At 41.5% G+C, this 16,728-nt stretch overlaps 1 protein-coding gene across 2 annotated transcripts in view; it reads right to left on the bottom strand.

Moving 5' to 3' along the window:
• The window catches only part of LOC141129961 (uncharacterized), a 98,124-nt gene extending 84,411 nt beyond the window's left edge, over window positions 1-13,713 (bottom strand). For both annotated transcript variants that reach the window (XM_073617974.1, XM_073617975.1), the window contains exons 1-2: window positions 13,598-13,713; window positions 11,419-11,754 (exon numbers count right to left, since the gene is read on the bottom strand). In XM_073617974.1, coding sequence (XP_073474075.1) covers window positions 11,419-11,754; window positions 13,598-13,640 — 379 coding nt within the window. In that variant the 5' untranslated portion in view covers window positions 13,641-13,713. The remainder of the gene's footprint in view (window positions 1-11,418; window positions 11,755-13,597) is intronic.
• Between the last annotated feature and the right edge of the window lie 3,015 nt (window positions 13,714-16,728).

Here is a 16,728-nt window from a genome sequence, read left to right as displayed (position 1 = left end):
TATCAGAAGACCCCAACACGAACCCCAGACAGGCTCAGTTCATTTTGGAAGCCCTTTTATTTTGTCTAAAACGCAACTATTTTGAGTTTAATGGCACGTTTTATCTCCAAACCCATGGCACAGCTATGAGGGCAAATTTTGCCCCCAGCTATGAAAACCTTACTATGGGCTATTGGGAACTTGTGCATATCATCAGTCACAACCCCTTTTCCACCCATGTGGCTTACTATAGACGATATATAGACGACATAATTATTATATGGAGCAGCCCTCCCAGCAAATTGACAATCTTTTAATACATGGCAATAACAATACATTAGGACTATCTTTCACCCATGTTCTAGCCCAGGACTCTTTAGCCTTTCTTGAATTTGAACTATGCCTTGAGGATAGACAGATTTATGCAAAGAATTTTGTGAAACCCACAGCTGGAAACTCTCTCCTACATTATCGTAGTTGCCATCATTCCCGATGGGTTAACAATATTCCCCGCAGTCAATACTGTCGCCTAAGAAAAAATTAGACCCAAGATGAGGATTATGTCACCCATGGACACCTCCTCGCAAAAAAATTTACTGATAAAGGCTTTCCCACTCCTCTCATTGATGAGGCATTCAAACATTACTTGAACCCCACTGCTGGCCAGCCCATCCACCAGGATACAACCAATGTAGCACAGCCCAATCGTTTTATTACCCAATTTCATGTTCAGCATATGAAAATGGAGACTATATTGTCTGAACACTGTTCAATACTCTTGGAAGATCCGTCCCTACAGTCCTGCCTCACTAAAGAACCTAAAGTTTCCTACCGAAAGGCCCAGAATATCAAAAGTAAAATAGCCCCTAGTAAGCTCAAGCCACCACCGCCTAATAGGCCTTTGATCCTGATACCTCTGATAGGCATGTTCCAATGCAAAAAACCTTTGTGTCTGACCTGTAATTTTATATAACTTGGCCAAAAGAGTTTCTCACATAAAGGGAAAACATACCACACCAAAGAATTTTATGATTGCTCGACCAACTACGTGGTTTACTGCTTCGCCTTCCCATGTGGTTTATTTTACGTCGGTCGAACAATTAGAACACTTCGTAACATTTTTAAGAGCACAGACATTTCACAAAAAAAAGGTCATGATGAACACAGTGTACCCCGACACTTCCTTGAATACCACAATAAGTCCGCAGCCGGCCTCCAAGTCTGGGCTATTGAATCCATTCCCCAATTAATTCCTGTAGCAGAACGCTTCAAACACCTGTACCAGCAGGAATCACACTGGATTTACTCCTTGGGTACCCTCTCACCTGAAGGATTCATCGAGGAACTAGAAGTTTATACCCTACTGTAATTATTCTGTAACATGTCATATCAGTAACAGTATGCTGATGTTTTATGCATAGATCATACCACCCTTTCTCACTTGTACTTGTTTCCTTTTCTTTTCAGCAGACCCTTATGGCCCAGATTATTCCATTTGAAATAGTAGTCATTTTTGGGGGGGGGTTCCCCCTATAGTCCATAGCAAACATAATATTAGTCACAGATAACAAACATTTATTTTGCCAAGTATACACATTACTTATCTTTATCTATAACCCTTTCAGTCCAAATCTCTAACCATATTCTCCCCATTCCCCCCCCTTCCCCTTTAAGTACACATATATATAGGTTATTGTATACCGAGTATAGATTTTCCTATTTACGCATGATTTTATTAATAATTTTTTAATGAGTTTTGAATTGTTTATAATTATATTTTAGTCATATAAGATGTATACATTTTAAGCTTTTATATATATTTTTTTATATATTTGGATTATCTTGTATATATGCTCTGTTTAAGTACTTTTTGGATTTCCAATCTGTACTTCTGCTCCATACTTTTAGTTGAAATTAGTTGTATTTTGTAAACTGTCCCACAATGGTAAGGCTGGTACCTGTAGTTCCACGCCTGCCAGTGACCCATAAATACTGACACCTTTGCAGCCATTGTGCGATTTTCTGGGTGCTCAGTGTGCACCTGTACCTTTAAGAAGGCGTGTGCTCCCTTCAGTCCATCTACCCTCTACCTACTCATCTGCATAGGTGTGCGCAGACTATTGCATTAGGGTGTGCACCCCAAAGCTCAAACACACTTGCATGTGTGTGTGTGTATATATACACAGTACACAGCAGTATGTATAGCAGTAGGGCAATGGACAATGCCAGTAGAGCAGAGATTGGTGTCAACAGTTTATTTTTATTATTTTTAAAATTTAATTTTTTTTATTATTTAAAAAAAAAAATTAATAAAAACCTTTTATTATTTTTTTTTTTACAATTTTGTTAGGAGACCATTGAGGGGCTTTGGTGAAATATCAGGGATCTAAACAGACCCCTGATGTCTCACTTTTGAGAAGGGGAAAGGAACTGAGGACAGAGAATCCCTAGTCCCTTTCTCTGCAGCAAAGCAGCAGGGGGTATCTGCGCAGCACAGGGTGATTAGGGTGTGCCCAGGCACACCTGGCACATCCTTTGCGCATGCCTATGCTCATCAGAATGCATGTGCTTCCACTGTGGAGTCATTCATAAGCTAGTGATAGGAACTACAGATACCAGGGTGGCTTGGCAAAGCTTGGTTGTCTGCTGGCTGGTCAGTAAGTAAGCTTGGAATTTTTCTTTGGATTTATCCTTGGCCTTGTCTATAGCTCTGAGCACGTAGCCTTTTTTCTGCCCATTCTCTGCCTGCCTAGCCTGGCCGTATCCCGTTTTGGTGACGTCATTTCCACGCTGGTTGTGGTTCCTGCTTCTTGGTGGCCACAGGGTGCACAGAATCCATCCATCCGCGCAGCCTGGGAAAATGACAGGGAACCTGGAAGGACGCTAAAGGCTTCAACACCTCCTTCTCCCTTGGTTTTTTATGAGCTTGAAAACTACTCTTATCCCCTACTTATTTTGTACGTTAGCCCACTGACAAAGAAATGATCAGTCTATAATTTTAATGATAGGTTTATTTTAACAGTAAGAGACAGAATAACAACAAAAAAGTTATAAATTGATTTGCATTTTAATGAGTGAAATAAGTATTTGATCCCCTATCAATCAGAAAGATTTCTGGGTCCAAGGTGTCTTCTATACAGGTAATGAGCTGAGATTAGGGGCAGTCTCTTAAAGAGACTGCTCCTAATCTCAGCTTGTTACCTGTATAAAAAACACCTGTCCACAGAAGCAATCAATCAATCATTCAATCAATCAGATTCCAATCTCTCCACCATGACCAAGACCAAAGAGCTGTCCAAGGATGTCAGGGACAAGATTGTAGACCTACACAAGGCTGGAATGGGCTACAAGATCATCGCCAAGCAGCTTGCTAAGAGGGTGACAACAGTTGGTGTGATTATTCAATTGAAGAAACACAAAATAAGTTTCAATCTTCCTTTGTCTGGGGCTCCATGCAAGATCTCACCTTGTGGAGTTTCAATGATCATGAGAACGGTGAGGAATCAGCCCAGAACTACACAGAATCTTGTCAATGATCTCAAGGCAGCTGGGATCATATTCACCAAGAAAACAATTGGTAACACACTATGCCACGAAGGACTGAAATCCAAGGTCCCCCTGCCCAGCAGGACAATGACCCAAAACACACGGCCAAGGCAACAAAGAAGAGGCTCAAGAAGAAGCACATTAAGGTCCTGGAGTGGCCTAGCCCTTTCCAGACCTTAATTCCATAGAAAATATGTGGAGGGAGCTGAAGGTTCGGGTTACTAAACGTCAGCTTTAAAACCCTAATGACTTGGAGAGGATCTGCAAAGAGGAGTGGGACAAAATCCCTCCTAAAAATTGTGCAAACCTGGTGGCCAACTACAAAAAAAGTCTGACCTCTGTGATTACAAACAAGGGTTTTGCCACCAAGTACTAAGTCATGTTTTGTGAAGGGGTCAAATACTTATTTCACTCATTAAAATGCAAATCAATTTATAACTTTTTTGAATTTTTGTTCTAGATTTTTTTGTTGTTATTCTGTCTCTCACTGTTAAAATAAACCTACCATTAAAATATAGACTGATCATTTCTTTGTCAGTGGGCAAACGTACAAAATCAGCAGGGGATCAAATACTTTTTTCCCTCACTGTATATGAAATTACCTTATTTGTAATTACCTTATTAATTCATATGCATATTGAGTCATATTTCATGTTAGTCAACAACATATTAAGTTTAAGAGCCCGATTATTTTACTCTATACATGTTTTACACTAGTTTCTAAGCCAGAGTGGTAAAATATTAAACAAATCCTTTACTAGGCAGAGTAAGACTGAAAATGATTATGTGACATTACAAAACACCCTGAACCCTCAGAAACCATACTTATGAAAAGAACGGATGAGTTCAAACCACAGTCCTGAAAAGGAGGGCCTTAGAAACATTACTTTCGTTTACTGTCAAGTAAGACTATTTCACTGTTAATTCCACCCCAGCAAGAAATCTCTACCTCCATCTATGAAGGCTGTTCTGAGAAAAGATTGAGATGAACTATAGAGGCCTTGAAGTTGGCCAAGTACCCTTCTTTACTTACTGTCCCTGTAATGCCATAAGTGGGGAAAAAACATAAGGGGTTTTACACCATATTAGAATTATTAATTGCATAAAATTATTCGCAAAACCATGCTCCACAGAAAATAATTTTAGTTAGGGCTGGTAAAGGTTAGAACCAGAATAGGTAAAACGGTTAGAAAAGGCTGGAAAGGGTTAGAACTGGAACAAGTATAAGGATTAGAAAGGGCTGGTAAGGGTTAAAACCGGAACAAGTATGAAGATTAGAAAAGGCTGGTAAGGTTTAGAACCGGAAAAAGTATAAAAAGAAAAGGCTGGTAAGGGTTAGAACCGGAACAAGTAAAAAAGAACATGAGAGGGCTGGTAAGGGTTGGAACCGGAACAAGTATGAAGATCAGAAAAGGCTGGTAAGGGTTAGAACTGGAACAAGTATAAAGATCAGAAAGGGCTGGTAAGGGTTCGAACCGGAACAAGTATAAAGATCAGAAAGGGCTGGTAAGGGTTAGAACTGGAACAAGTATAAATATTAAAAAGGGCTGGTAAGGTTTAGATTCGGAACAAGTATAAAGATTAGAAAGGACTGGCAAGGGTTAGAACCGGAACAAGTAGAAAGATTATAAAGGGCTGGTAAGAGTTAGAACCGGAACAAGTAAAAAGATTAAAAGGGGCTGGTAAGGGTTAGAACCGTAACAAGTAGAAAGATTAGACAGGGCTGGTAAGGATTTGAACCGGAACAAGTAGGAAGATTAGAAAGGGCTGGTAGGAGTTAGAACCGGAACAAGTAGAAAGATTAGAAAGGGCTGGTAAGGGTTAGAACCGGAAAAAGTAGAACGATTAGAAAGGGCTGGTAAGGGTTAGAACCGGAACAAGTAGAGAGATTAGAAAGAGCTGGTAAGGGTTAGAACCGTAAAAAGTAGAAAGATTAGAAAGAGCTGGTAAGGTTTAGAACCGGAAAAAGTAGAACGATTAGAAAGGGCTGGTAAGGGTTAGAACCGGAATAAGTAGAAGGATTAGAAAGGGCTGGTAGGAGTTAGAACCGTAACAAGTAGAAAGATTAGAAAGGGCTGGTAAGGGTTAGAACCGGAACAAATAGAAAGATTAGAAAGGGCTGGTAAGGGTTAGAACCGGAATAAGTAGAAAGATTAGAAATATTTTGAAGCACTTTCAGCAGCTGATTTAGTGCTTCTTTAGCCCCAGTTCACACTAAATGTGACATTGAAATAGTGCTGCTTCATTTGAAGTAGCACGATTTCAAAGCCGCAGGTCAGTGCGACTTCAGGTGCGACTAGCCTGATGTCTGTGTGACTTCATGCACAGATGTCTATGCAAGTTGCATCTGAAATCTCTAAAAATAGTGCAGGAACCCTTTTTAAAATCTGTGCGGCACCGCAAAGTCAGAGCCGCACCGATTTGAACAGTTCCATTACCGACAGCAGGGTGTAACTTGTCATGCTATTTAAAACTGTCAAATCGCATGACAAGTCACACCGGTGTGAATGGTGGCTGAGTATGTGAAGTTTCCTGTTTCAGGGTGGCTCCTTTCTCTTCCAGCTTCCTATGGAAGTATTCCTGCACACAAGGACAATAGTTGTGTATTTCTACACTTTGTGCATTAAAGTGGTTCTAAAGGCTCAAGGTTTCTACCTACATGCATTCTATGCATGAAGATATAAAACCTCCTCTATGCAGCAGCCCCCTCCCCCCCCAATACTTACCTGAGCCCCATTGGCTAAAACAGCAGCGAGAGCCATTGGCTCCCGCTGCTGTCAATCACAGCCAGTGAGTCAATGAGGAGAGAGAGGGGGCAGTGCCAAACCATGGCTCTGTGTGTGAATGCACACAAATAGCTGCAGCTCTGGAACAAACCTGCTTGGCTGCCCCCATTGCAAGCAGGAGGAGGGGTCAGAAGCGCCAGTGGAGAACCCGAGAAGAGGATCGGGGCTGCTCTGTGCAAAACCATTGCACAGAGCATGTGAGTATGACATGTTTGTTATTTTAAAAACAAATGATGAAAGTCCTTTAATATTCCTTTAATAGAAATACATAGCCTAGTGGCCTAGGATGTCAAGGCACTCTCCTGCTCCTCCCTCCTCCTTTCTCCAAGCTAACAGACTGGCTCCAGACCGCACTGTCCACTATTAATTCTCCCTGTGAAGCCCCACACACACTCACAGCTCCTCTCTACTAGATCAGTCTGTCAGAGTGAGCAGTCCTGAGAGGGCTTCAGTAGCAGGAACTATAAGCAGAGCATCGGAAACTGCGGCCAGAAGGTTCTGTATCCCTCCACAGAGACAAACAAGTCCCTTGTAACTAGGGCTGTTTTCATCCAGACAACTACAACTATGTAAAGATAGGTGACATTCTGATACATGTAATAGATGCTAGATTCTGCTTAAGCTTTCATTGGGGCGTTGGAAGAATTTTCAAGGGTTCCCTGGTGTCCGGGTGTCAGGCAGCCAGAAACCCGGACAGAGGATGTAAAAACCGGACTGTCCGGGTGGCAACCCTATGTGAAGAATGGAAGTTCAGGGAAGCAGCACTAAAAAAGCAGGAGTCAGCAACATTAAAAGTTGTAAAATGCAAGTGCTGGGGTAACAATTTTAACAGATAATTTTATTTGTTTGTTATGTTTATTTTATTGAGCTCAGTGTGTTAAGCTAAAAACTCTGAGGGTTTTGTACTACTTTAAGTCACAACTTCTAAAGTGGTATTAAACCCAAAAAACATAAATTAATATATTGTATCTGCATGTTATTCGGGTGTTGTTTAATATTTCCAGCCCCCCCCACACACACACCTACTTTAGACGACGTGCTAGCCCTTGTATCACACTTACTGATCAGACATAATAGTCAGGCAAAGCATGCCAAGGCTACAAAAGGCATTTTGCACACTCCATGTCAGCACACCTAAAATGAATACATAAATTTGTTTTCAAACAGTCCCCCTTCTCTGACAGCAATTTGTTTCAAGGTATACAAACCCAGAGTAAGTGGCCTGTAAGTACACCAGATACAGTCAGGTCCATAAATATTGGGACATCAACACAATTCTAATCTTTTTGGCTCTATACACCACCACAATGGATTTAAAATGAAACAAATAAGACGTGCTTTAACTGCAGACTTTCAGCTTTAATTTGAGGGTATTTACATCCAAATCAGGTGAACAGTGTAGGAATTACAACAGTTTGTATATGTGCCTCCCACTTTTTAAGGGACCAAAAGTAATGGGACAATTGGCTGCTCAGCTGTTCCATTGCCAGGTGTGTGTTATTCCCTCATTATCCCATTTACAAGGAGCAGATAAAAGGTCCAGAGTTCATTTCAAGTGTGCTAATTGCATTTGGAATCTGTTGCTGTCAACTCTCAATATGAGATCCAAAGAGTTGTTACTATCAGTGAAGCAAGCCATCATTAGGCTGAAAAAACAAAACCCATCAGAGATAGTAAAAACATTAGGTGTGGCCAAATCAACTGTTTGAAACATCCTTAAAAAGAAAGAACGCACCGGTGAGCTCAGCAACACCAAAAGACCCGGAAGACCATGGAAAACAACTGTGGTGGATGACCGAAGAATTCTTTCCCTGGTGAAGAAAACACCCTTCACAACAGTTGGCCAGATCAAGAACACTCTCCAGGAGGTAGGTGTATGTGTGTCAAAGTCAATAAATGAATACAGAGGGTTCACCACAAGATGTAAACCATTGGTGAGCCTCAAAAACAGGAAGGCCAGATTAGAGTTTGCCAAACAACATCTAAAAAAGCCTTCACAGTTCTGGAACAACATCCTATGGACAGATGAGACCAAGATCAACTTGTACCAGAGTGATGGGAAGAGAAGAGTATGGAGAAGGAAAGGAACTGCTCATGATCCAAAGCATACCACCTCATCAGTGAAGCAGGGTGGTGGTAGTGTCATGGCATGGGCATGTATGGCTGCCAATGGAACTGGTTCTCTTGTATTTATTGATGACGTGACTGCTGACAAAAGCAGCAGGATGAATTCTGAAGTGTTTCGGGCAATATTATCTGCTAATATTAAGCAAAATGCATCAGAACTCATTGGACGGTGCTTCACAGTGCAGATGAACAATGACCCGAAGCATACTGCGAAAGCAACCAAAGAGTTTAAGGAAAAGAAGTGGAATGTTATGCAATGGCCAAGTCAATCACCTGACCTGAATCCGATTGAGAATGCATTTCACTTGCTGAAGACAAAACTGAAGGAAAAATGCCCCAAGAACAAGCAGGAACTGAAGACAGTTCCAGTAGAGGCCTGGCAGAGCATCACCAGGGATGAAACCCAGCGTCTGGTAATGTCTATGCATTCCAGGCTGTAATTGACTGCAAAGGATTTGCAACCAAGTATTAAAAAGTGATAGTTTGATAGATGATTGTTAATCTGTCCCATTACTTTTGGTCCCTTAAAAAGTGGGAGGCACATATACAAACTGTTGTAATTTCTACACCGTTCACCTGATTTGGATGTAAATACCCTCAAATGAAAGCTGAAAGTCTGCAGTTAAAGCACATCTTGTTCGTTTCATTCCAAATCCATTGTGGTGGTGTATAGAGCCAAAAAGATTAGAATTGTGTCGATGTCCCAATATTTATGGACCTGACTGTACCATTACTACAACAAATTGAATTAGGGGCAGCAGCAATAAGGATCTAACTTGAGTGCACCAGACTGGTGGTGAGCAACATTATCTGCAGGGAGTTGTGTGCTACCCCTGGCAGTCCTGCTGGTCTAGCCACAATGTGTATGTAGGCTCTACAGAAATCCAGCCCTGATACCTGTATAGGATACTGATTCAGAAAGTTTTGAAACTATTTGATCAGCATGACATCCTTAGGTTGCTTTCACACTGAGGAGTTTTTCAAGTGCTTTTGCATTAAATAAAGTGCCTGAAAAGTTCAAGAAAAATGCATACCTTTAAAATCAATGAATGTGTTCACACTGGGGTGGTGCGCTTCTGTTGCGGTGAAAAAAATCCTGCTTGCCCCATCTTTGGAGCATGTTTGGGGACCTAAAAAAAACGCACCAAAAATGCACCTTACAATTGGCAGCAATGGAAAACGCAGCAAAAAGGCACCCGAGATGCGTTCTTGGTGTGTGTTTTTTAGTCACTTGCAGTTTAAAAAACGTACCACAAAAGCAGCAAAATCACTGCAAAATCATGGAAAAAATGCATTTGCATTTTTGCAGCGACCAGTTTGAAAGCAGCCTAACAGTTACACAGTACACAAGAAGCCCATCTTTACAAGTTTTTGAGCAGGAATATTTGAATAAGCATTCCTTTTCATTTCAAGTAACAGTAATTCAATTACATTTGAAACTATCCATTTAAGCAAAAACATTTTTTTAAAGGAGTATAACAAATACAGTATCTCACAAAAGTGCTGGCTATACTCTGAGGATAGATGCCGCCTACCAAATCCCTGTTAGACACACACATATACAGTATCTAACAAAAGTGAGTACAACCCTCAAATGTTTGTAAATATTGTATTATATCTTTTCATGTGACAACACTGGAGAAATGACACTTTGCTACAATGTAAAGTAGTGAGTGTACAGCTTGTATAACAGTGTACATTTGCTGTCCCCTCAAAATAACTCAACAAACAGCCATTAATGTCTAAACCGCTGGCAACAAAAGTGAGTACACCCCTAAGTGAAAATGTCTAAATTGGGCCCAATTAGCCATTTTCTCTCCCCGGTGTCACTAGACTCATTAGTGTTACAAGGTCTCAGGTGTGAATGTTAAATTTGGTGTTATCACTCTCACTCTCTCATACTGGTCACTGGAAGTTCAACATGGCAACTCATTAAAAAGAAATAACTCTGTGGATCTGAAAAAAAGAACTGCTGCTCTACGTAAACATTGGCTTAGGCTATAAGAAGATTGCCAAGACCCTGAAACTGAGCTGCAGCACGGTGGTCAGTGCTCAGACCATATTGTATCAAATTGGTCTGCATGGCTTTCGTCCCAGAAGGAAGCCTCTTCTAAAGATGATGCACAAGAAAGCCAGCAAACAGTTTGCTGAACACAAGCAGACTAACGATATGGATTACTGGAACCATGTCCTGTGGTCTGATGAGACCAAGATAAACTTATTTCATTCAGATGGTGTCAAGCGTGTGTGGCGGCAACCAGGTGAGCAGTACAAAGACAAGTGTGTCTTGCCAATAGTCAAGCATAGTGGTGGGAGTGTCATGGTCTGGGACTGCATGAGTGCTGCCGGCACTGGGGAGCTACAGTTCATTGAGGGAACCATGAATGTCAACATGTACTGTGACATACTGAAGCAGAGCATGATCCCCTCCCTTCGGAGACTGGGCCGTAGGGCAGTATTCCAACATGATAACGATCCTAAACACACCTCCAAGACGACCACTGCCTTGCTAAAGAAGCTGAGGGTAAAGGTGATGGACTGGCCAAGCATGTCTCCAGACCTAAACCCTATTGAGTATCTGTGGGGCATCCTCAAATGGAAGGTGGAGGAGCGCAAGATCTCTAACATGCACCAACTTTGAGATGTCGTCATGGAGGAATGGAAGAGGACTCCGGTGGCTACCCGTGAAGCTCTGGTGAACTCTATGCCCAAGATGGTTAAGTCAGTGCTGGAAAATAATGGTGGCCACACAAACTAATGTCACTTTGGGTCCCATTAGGACATTTTGAGGGGACAGCAAATTTACACTGTTATACAAGCTGTACACTCACTACTTTACATTGAAGCAAAGTGTCATTTCTTCAGTGTTGTCACATGAAAAGATATAATAAAATATTTACAAAAATGTGAGGGGTGTACTCACTTTTGTGAGATACTGTATTTATTAATAATAAAACACAGTATTGTATAGTATACTTACTTCTAGCAATAAGAGTGGTCAAATCAAAAGCATTCAATATGGATCTCCGTAGCACAGTGCAGTAATATACACCTGAATCTTGGCTCTGCACATCATGTATATTTAACCTAGCACTATTTCCAGCAATATCACAATTATATTTAGGTACACTCATGCTATTTAGCCAAGAACATATTATTTGAGGGGGTTCTCCTATTTTGAGAGTGCGTCTGAACCAGGTTATTGCACTGCCTGTATCCAGAGTTATACCGGAATGACAGAAAATGTTAGCTGTGCTTTTCTCATCCACAAACAGGGTATTTTCAGGATGGTAGGATGTCAAGTTAACCGCCAAACCTGGAAAATAGAAGCACAAGCAAATAACAGAACTGGTATATTTTTAAATATGTTTGCATTACTCATACTGAAATACTGAAATATTTCAGTACTCGCATTATTAAATATTTCCAAATTACATTTCAAGTGTGCTTATACAAATATATTTATTAGGATGCATATACAGTAGTACAGTATATATCTACTCTATATACTGATATTATATATATATATATAGATATAGATATAGATATAGATATAGATATAGATATATCTATATATATAGATATAGATATATATATATTTATATATATACAGTATCTCACAAAAGTGAGTACACCCCTCTCATTTTTGTAAATATTTTACTATATTTTTTCATGTGACAACACTGAAGAAATGACACTTTGCTACAATGTAAAGTAGTGAGTGTACAGCTTGCATAATGGTGTAATATATATATATATATATATATATATATATATATATATATATATATATATATATATATATATATATATATATATATATATACTGTATGAAATAATGCGTAATAATCATTTGTTATTGACATTATTGAATAGATAATAATAATAATAGAGTAGATAATTTGTTATTGACATTTCCCCCATTTTCATCTGGGGGATATATTTTTTGCCATGCTGCAAAGCATCATGGCCAGGACATGTATGCAACCCCATCTGGCTGTCTTTTCAGCCTAAGACCCCATTCATACATGTGCATTTATGTGTGCTTTAGGTACAGTGCATTAAAAAAGTCCTGCATGCTGCATTTTTGTTGAACTTTCATCAAAACGCACATGCATTTATTACAGTTACTTATATAGCGCTGTCAATTTACGCAGCACGTTAAATATTATGAATACACATCAGTCCCTGCCCTGAAGGAGCTTACAATCTAATGCCACGTACACACGATCGGAATTTCCGTCAGAAAAACCTTGGATGTTTTTTCCGACGGAATTCCGCTCAAGCTTGCCTTGCATACACACGGTCACACAAAAGTTCTCTGAACTTTCAACCGTCAAGAACGCGGTGACGTACAACACTACGACGAGCCGAGAAAATGAAGTTCAATGCTTCCGAGCATGCATTGAATTGTTTCCGAGCATGCGTAGGAATTTTGCGCGTCGGAATTGCTACAGACGATCAGAATTTCCGGAAAAATAGAGAACCTGCTCTCAATCTTTTGCTGGCGGAAATTCCACCAGCAAAAGTCCGATGGAGCATACACACGGTCGGAATTTCCGACCAAAAGCTCACATCGGACTTTTGCTGGCGGAATTTCTGATTGTGTGTACGGGGCATTAGGGTCCCTAACTCACATTCATATATGTACATACTAGGGACAATTTATACAGGAGCCAATAAACCTACCAGCATGTCTCTGAAGTGTGTGAGGAAACCGGAGTACCCAGAGGAAACCCGCACAGGGAGAACATGCTAACTCCGTGCAGCTAGTGCCTAGAGATGCTAGGCACTAGGCAGAAGTGCTAATCACTTAGCCACTGTGCTCCCCCATTCTTTTGAGATCAATCATAACGTGCCTAAAATGCATGTAAAACCTAAAACGTAATGCACCAAAAAACACTGTACCAATGTGAACCAGCCCTAAGAGGGCGGCCAGGAGGAGGCAAAACAGTGCTCAACCCCTGATTTACAGTATATCACCCCTGCGACCACAACTGTAAACAAGTAATAGAATTCACAGTGCAAATATTTACATGTGAAATCTGGCATTGTGAATAACAATTGTCACCTGCATCTATAATTCTAGCTGTTATGCACTAGAAAAGTGCTGCAACAGTCAAACTCATAATAAGTAGCAGTATTTGATCTTACTTTACCTTTGCAAAACAGCACCTGCAGCATTAAACATAACCAAATCATGTCCTCAGCACAGGAGAGATGCTCAACTTGTGTATCAGTGTAGTTGAAGCTCAGTTCACAGGAAATGGTCAATTGGTAAATTTCTGACTGTCAGCATGCATCTCAAGAGCAGAATACACAAACCAAATAGTAGTAAACTTTCAGTATGATTAGCTGCAAGGTATGTGGTGAGCCTGGTCAAGAGTTGTTATTGAATATGTACCCCATGGAAATGTAGGAGAGCACTTGCTTATTCCTTCACACCTCTGCTGGTGCTGGTACCAAATTGGCTACTTAGTAATTATTACATTTCGGGTCACAGAACATTTTCAAATTCATAATAATAGTGTTGTAGTACGTGTACAGGGGTGGGCTCCCCAGGATACAGCGAAGTCACGAACGAGGAAAACAACTCCAACACCAGCTCTTGTCAAAACTGAATTTTACTTAAACGTGGTAAAGAACCCAACCGCCAAGTCTGGGAACATACAATAAATTTACAGATACGCAGCCAGAAGGCTGAGACCCTTGTGCTGCGCGCTCCGTAGGATGCAGGAGAAAGACAAGTAATTTGCATACTGGCGGGCACGACTAAACCGCCACTCCTTACCTGTTAATACCCTAAGAACAACACAAGAATAACTGTATGGGTGTGCGGGGCGGGCTAGCTTGCGGTGCAGCACAACAGTTTCCAAACTTACAAAGCTCTACCGTATTCCCATCCTCCCTTAACTGGTGTCGTATCATGCGTCTGTGTATTCCTCCTGGGCACAACGCCACTCTGCCTTGAGTTTGCAGAAAGTTCATCAGCTCTCCAATTGTGACATGCCACTTTAGGTTATGGAGTCCCAGTAATGAACAGTAGCAACAATTTTGGCCTGACACAAACAGAGACCCTACTAACTACCTACAGGCCTGGTCTCAGTCCATAGGTGCCAACAAAGTTATGGGGTGCGTGCACGATCTTACCGACCCGGGTCTGCTCTGCATCCACTGGTGATTCTGACCGGAACAAAATGTCTCTCCAACAAGTATGCGGTCCCGCTGTGTATGTTGTTTTATTCCTCAGCTCTCATCCGTGTTCCTGCAAGCAATTCCTCGTTCCTCTGGACAGGATCAAGATCTTGGACACAAGTAGCTTCACTCAGCTGCAGTTCTGGTCACTGAAGTCTGCTCACACACCTGGATGCTGTAGGATTCTCTGCACACAGTCCTCAGAACCAGCTCCTTCTCAAAACAACTGCCTGCTCGCTCCTCTCTCTCTCTCATCAATTTCTGTCCAAACCGCCTGTTAGCTGTGTCAGGAAAAACAGCGGCAACTTGTGGCCAAACAGCAGAATGACAGTTAAATATTTAATTTTAAACAAACAGTGTACAAACAGTGTTCAGATAATGAGTGCTGCTTCCCATCTTACAGGGTTATGCTGACTTCAGGTGAATGGACACTGGCAAAATAGTAAAAACAGGAAGTCCTCTCTCAGATGTAACCTCTCCTCATTAAGCCAGGCTCGAGTTTTTTTGCTAGTGTCTTAGTTGATGTCAGTACAGTTCTCTGCACAAAAATAGCTAGCTTCTCTATAGTTCCAGCTGGGATTAGGAGACTGGCGTGTAGGCAGGTTGCCTGCTGTGTTCATTTTAGCCAGACTAATGTGGCTTCCCAAGTTAAGGGGAAAGGGGTTAATTCTGCTTTGCATCCCCTGCTCACATTCGCTGGCTTTTTTGGGGTCCAGTCTCATGTCCTGTGACATATAAAAGGCAGATGTTCGGGTCTCAAGAGAGCGCAGGGAGGCGGGCTAAAGAACAGGAACCTTGCAGGACTTGCTGAGACTTATAGTTTGTCTATGGAGCACCGCCCTTTCGGAAATCACCCAAGCCAATTACTTCTCCATTCGAGTCATGCCAGCTTTGGACTTCACTCATAAGAACTTTACCTATGCAGGTACACTGGGGGACCCGCTGTTAGACCCCTTTCACATGTGGTAGACTGCGCCAGGAGTCCGTCTGCTTAGCTGGGAATCTGTCTGCTTATCCCTGATGAGCAGGCAGATGGCTTGTCCGTGTCCACTCCGCCTATGCAGAGCGGACACAGATACAGCCCATTGTCCTCTATGGGTGGTCAGATGTAAATGGACCGCCTGTCCATTTACACCTGATGGCCATCCGATCCTCTAGATCAGGGGTCTCCAAACTTTGTAAACAAAGGGCCAGTTTACTGTCCTTCAGACTTTAAGGGGGCCGGACTGGGCCAGTTGGTGTAAACAATGCCCCATCTTTGGTATTAGGGTAGAAATAGATGGTATCAGTGGGAGAAGTAGTGCCCTTTTTTTGTTGTCAGTGAAAGGAATTATGCCCCATCATTGGTGTCAGTGGAAGGAATAGTGCCCCATTGTTGGTGTCAGTGGAAGAAAAAGTGCCCCATTGTTGGTATCAGTGGGAGAAATAATGCCTGAATGGCTGGATAAAGGCAAGCAAAAGACCACATCCGGCCCCAGGGCCACAGTTTGGAGACTACTGCTCTAGATAGATGGGAAATGGATCCCCATCTGTCTCTTTTTAGCAGATAAGGTTGGATGTCAGTGGGTGTCAACGGACACATGTCCGTTGACACCCACCACTCCATAGAGGGCAATTGATGGTCTGATTGGGTCCACCTAAAAAACTGACAGGCGGACTCGATCGGTCAGTCCGTGTGAAACGTGCCTTAGAGTTAGTTAGGAAAAGGGAATTTTGTTATGCTATGCCTGCCATGCCGAACTTTTAGTAAAAGTTGTTTAACCACCTCAGCCCCGGAAGGTTTTACCCCCTTAATGACCAGAGCACTTTTTACAGTTTGGCACTACCCTGCTTTAACTGGTAATTGCGCAGTCATGCAATGCTGTACCCAAACTAAATTTGCGTCCTTTTTTCCCCACAAATAGAGCTTCATTTTGGTGGTATTTGGTCTCCACTGGGATTTTTATCTTTTGCAATATAAACTAAAAAAGACCCCAAATTTTGAAAAAAAAATTATATTTTCTACTTTTTGTTATTAAAAAAATCCAATAAACTAAATTTTTGTCATATATTTAGGCCAAAATGTATTCAGCCACGTCTTGGGTAAAAAGAATTC

This window comes from Aquarana catesbeiana, linkage group LG02, assembly GCF_042186555.1.
Source record: "Aquarana catesbeiana isolate 2022-GZ linkage group LG02, ASM4218655v1, whole genome shotgun sequence".
Lineage (NCBI taxonomy): Eukaryota > Metazoa > Chordata > Amphibia > Anura > Ranidae > Aquarana > Aquarana catesbeiana.
This window is presented reverse-complemented; position numbering and strand designations above follow the sequence as displayed.